This window comes from Fundulus heteroclitus, unplaced genomic scaffold (genome assembly GCF_011125445.2).
Source record: "Fundulus heteroclitus isolate FHET01 unplaced genomic scaffold, MU-UCD_Fhet_4.1 scaffold_172, whole genome shotgun sequence".
NCBI classification, from domain to species: Eukaryota; Metazoa; Chordata; class Actinopteri; order Cyprinodontiformes; family Fundulidae; genus Fundulus; species Fundulus heteroclitus.
Genome location: NW_023396584.1, coordinates 313,331 through 317,505, shown reverse-complemented (window position 1 = coordinate 317,505; position 4,175 = coordinate 313,331). Strand labels below are relative to the sequence as shown.

The 4,175-nt window shown below is 37.8% G+C and overlaps 1 protein-coding gene across 1 annotated transcript; it reads right to left on the bottom strand.

Annotated features, from left to right (window-relative positions):
• Positions 1–213: 213 nt before the first annotated feature.
• Positions 214–2,875, bottom strand: LOC118558873. Its single transcript, XM_036129466.1, has 5 exons — positions 2,852–2,875; positions 2,361–2,511; positions 1,900–2,058; positions 1,130–1,803; positions 214–218 (listed from the first exon to the last, which is right to left on the bottom strand). The coding sequence occupies exons 2-5, from the start codon at positions 2,480–2,482 to the stop codon at positions 214–216; spliced, it is 960 nt and encodes a 319-aa protein (XP_035985359.1). The 5' UTR covers positions 2,483–2,511; positions 2,852–2,875.
• Positions 2,876–4,175: the final 1,300 nt, after the last annotated feature.

Here is a 4,175-nt window from a genome sequence, read left to right as displayed (position 1 = left end):
TTGAATTGAAGATACCTGGCATAGTTTATGTGGTCATATGCAAAATACGATGGAAGCATATACTTTAGAGTGGAAATATGCAAATTCCAATTGGACTCTCTGGTTGCTCTGATAAAGCTAAGTAATACCTGGACAATATCTAGATAAGAACTCCAAAGGGCAAATGTAGGACTAGATTCACTCTTAGTATCAACATACATATCTTGGAAATCTTCAGCCTGGATGAGATCAAAAACCGACACAGGCGACAAATGATATGATGTTTTCAAAGTCTCCATGACTTGATTTATCCTTTCTGATTCTTCATCAGGTAATGAGGCGACAAAGTTAGCAAATCGCAGGCGGTGTAATGCCTCATATAGAAGCTTGTGAGCTCTAATACTACGGTTATAGTGATGGCATGAAATCACTCCATTCACCGAACCTTTTGCAACAATATCTGCTTCTACTAACAAATCAGATAGCCCTGCATCACCAAACCGTTTCCCGATCATTCCTAAGAAGGACATGCATGTATGAAACTCACCAAAATGGATCACGACCCTTTTCTGGATATCATCATCAAGCCAGCGTATCTCCTGTGCCTTTGCATATATTGCTAAGTCGAAGACAAGAACAATGTAGGGAAGTTGTAACTGGTCCGCTCTCTCAATACTTCTCTTTAGAATTGTTTTGACTGTTGTCATTTCTGTTGGAGAGGCTTCGATAACTGGAAGGTAATAGATCACAGATTTTTCACAAGTCTGACCTTTGGTCAAGGCTATATTAAACCCTGTCCAACCTGGAATAATGCCCAACGCACAGGTAATGAACTTTGACAAAATGTAAGCAAAGTCTAACGATTTGGACAACCTAAGGTTTTCCACATGAATATCTTCAGAATCCTTCGACTTATCAGCCACACTGCCTGGACCTTGCCTTGGTCTACGACGATATACTTCAAGGACCGATTCCTGGGGCTTTAAGGACCTTACACCTTTTTTTATCCCCACTTGAGCCTGGGGAATTAGAGTCTCAGAATACTTTCTCTGAATCATGAGTCCATTAGTGTGATGGGTGGTACCCTTCCCTGACAATGTTTCCTCTCCAAAATCTACATTGACCCACACTACAACAGTAAAGTTATTACTGGCAAACCCTTGTGGGAGATCCAAATCTCTGGACAACTGAAGCTGAGCAAGACTTGTCTCAAAACCGACAACAGATTCCCAAGAGACACAGTGACCAAGTTTACTCACCATATTTACAACCTGAAATGACCCTGTCAAGTGGCGCAGAGTTAAACCAAGTGTTAGAGATTTTGGGGTTTGATTTCTACCTTTTGAGGATAAATAAATAATATCTTGGCAGATTGACAGTAAACGAAGATCAACCTCCTCCGATACATTAACCATGTTAGATAATGTCAACTCATCACTTACACCTATGCACCAAGCAAGTAAATTATACAGTTCAATTGGCACAATCTTTCTAGCTGAGGAAATATTTAGATCCTCAGATGTAGGAGGCCAATTGGCACTCATTTTAGGGGCACTCTTAACTGCTTGTTTAAGAATTATACCTGCACTATAAATGGTTCTGGTATGGTCTCGTTGTGCTGCATATGTACGACCTTCCTGAACTGTCTCTCCACCACTCGACAAAGTCTCTTGCGATCCTGATGACTCAGTTTCAGTTGATGAACCCTTGTTGAGAAGTCCTGTAGCTTCTGTAAAAACCATTTCACTCAGGTTTTTCCTCGGAGGCTTGTAGAAATTTAGTTGGGGAAAGTCTTGCCTCAGTCTTTTCTTCAGAAGATCTGATCTGTAAAAAAGTTACAAAGAATAATAAATATATGCTGATGTAAATAATATCAAAATCTATTAATGAATCATAATTCTATTAATGAATCATAATTACCTGTAACTTCCATGACCATGGTGTTCTCGTATCATTTTCTGGAACAGGGAAGAGAGCTTTTTCATCCTGAAGATTTCCTGTTTTTTAATCAACTGTGCACAAATTATTTTGTCACAAAATTCTGTGTACACAGTGGCATACTCCCAGGCTTTTGGCATCCTGTGTGAAACAATGCAAAATACAGATTAGTTAAAATGCTTACTCAATCTTAAAATTAACAATGATAGAATATCTCATTTAATACAATTTTATGGTTAAAATGTTTTGTGTAAAACTGCATCCAAATGTTTATTCTACATTATTTACTACAATATAATTTCTCTAAAAACTGGGCTTCATTTGTAAGAATAATCAACTTTCAAAAACGTTTAACCCCAGAATGTAACCCTACCATCAATATAAGGTTCACTCTCAAGTATTTGTATTTCACAAATATTCTACTTGAATTATCTGAAATTCACCTTTCATCACTTGTTGTAGCCACCAGAAATCTTGTATATTCTTTGTAGCACCGTTTGTGGTACCGCACTTCAATTGCGACACAATCTTTTCCACGTACATCCTTGAGGATGGATTCGTCCATTTTCAGTTCAGCTGCTTTAACCAAACTCCCTAGCAAAGAGAAAGTTAAAAAAAGTTCAATCATAAACCAGCTGCCAAAAAATAATATCAAATACCTTTTCTCTGTTTTATGACACTGAACTAGTAGTTGGGTGACAAATTTAAAATCTAACCATTATTTGACAAATGAATTAATTGCCTATCATCACTTCAAGTTCATAATAATGCCTTTTATTATTATTGAGGCCCTAAACATTGCCTTCATACGCCTTTTTCATAATGATATGAGCAGGCTTGGGCTGGCACCAATTACACATGCATTTTTTTTAATTACTTTTGCTTTTGGTTATAAGCCACAAACAAACATGCAGTCTGCAAATTATCTACTCACCAGCCTTTATAGTTTCTGCTTGGACCAATTTATCTTTCTTTGTCTTGTGTCCTTCTTTCACAAAGCGGTCAACCCTCTTGCAAATTATACAGCAGGAAGTACATTGCCAGACCTCGATGATTTAGTCGTGGATCTCAACCGTTTTGGAGATGGTGGCCGGCTAGTCGTGGACGTGATTGTGGAAGATTCGTGATCAGAATCAGAACCAGAGGCCATGTTTGTTGTTGTTGTTGTTTTCTTTCCGCTCGAAGTGCGAGAGCGTACCTGAATGACGCGCTCTGATTGGCTAACGGCTAGGCGGCTTGATTCGAGTGTAGATTAGCAGTGTGATTACGGTGTGATCAGGCTACCGATATAGTTACACTTTTAAGTAATTACTGTAAAAATTTTAGCTTCATCTAAACCTTCTACCTGTATGTTAGACCCAATCCCAACCAAGTTGTTTAAGGAGGTATTCCCTCTGATCAGTGGTCCTATTTTAGACATGATTAATCTATCCTTGGTAAAGGGATATGTACCACAGGCTTTTAAAGTAGCTGTTATTAAACCTTTACTTAAGAAACCATCTCTTAATCAAGATGAGTTAGTAAATTACAGACCTATATCTAATCTTCTTTTCTTATCTAAAATTCTTGAGAAAGTAGTTGCTAATCAACTATGTGAACATTTACAAAGTAATGACCTACTTGAGGAGTTTCAGTCAGGCTTCAGAGTTCATCATAGCACTGAAACAGCTCTGGTGAAGGTCACCAATGATATTCTCATGGCCTCAGATAATGGACTTGTGTCTATACTTGTCCTGTTAGATCTCAGTGCTGCATTTGATACAGTTGATCACAATATTCTCCTACAAAGACTTGAGCATACTGTAGGGATTAAGGGAAAAGCATTAGGCTGGTTTAAATCTTATCTGTCGGACAGATTCCAGTTTGTTCATGTTAATAATAAATCTTCCTCAAACTCTAGGGTCACTTGTGGAGTACCACACGGTTCAGTCCTTGGACCAATTCTATTTACTATATATATGCTTCCGATTGGCAAAATTATCAGACAGCATGGGATTAATTTCCACTGTTATGCTGATGACACTCAGCTATATTTATCCATAAATCCTGATGAATCCAATCAGTTACTTCGACTGCAGTCATGTCTTGATGACATCAAAAGCTGGATGACTTTAAATTTCCTGCATTTAAATTCTGACAAGACAGAAGTTGTAATCTTTGGGCCAGAGTCTTCAAAAAATAAAGTTCTTAATCAATCACTTAATCTGGATGGCATTAACTTGGCCTCTGGTAATAAAGTTAAATATCTTGGTGTTGTT

Excerpts from the sequence above, each read along its gene's own strand:
- LOC118558873 (XM_036129466.1), bottom strand. The coding sequence starts at position 2,482 with ATGGACGAATCCATCCTCAAGGATGTACGTGGAAAAGATTGTGTCGCA. Across the intron at positions 2,059-2,360 it reads GCTACAACAAGTGATGAAAG|GATGCCAAAAGCCTGGGAGT; the intron begins GTGAATTTCAGA and ends TGTTTCACACAG. Across the intron at positions 1,804-1,899 it reads CATGGTCATGGAAGTTACAG|ATCAGATCTTCTGAAGAAAA; the intron begins GTAATTATGATT and ends ACTTTTTTACAG.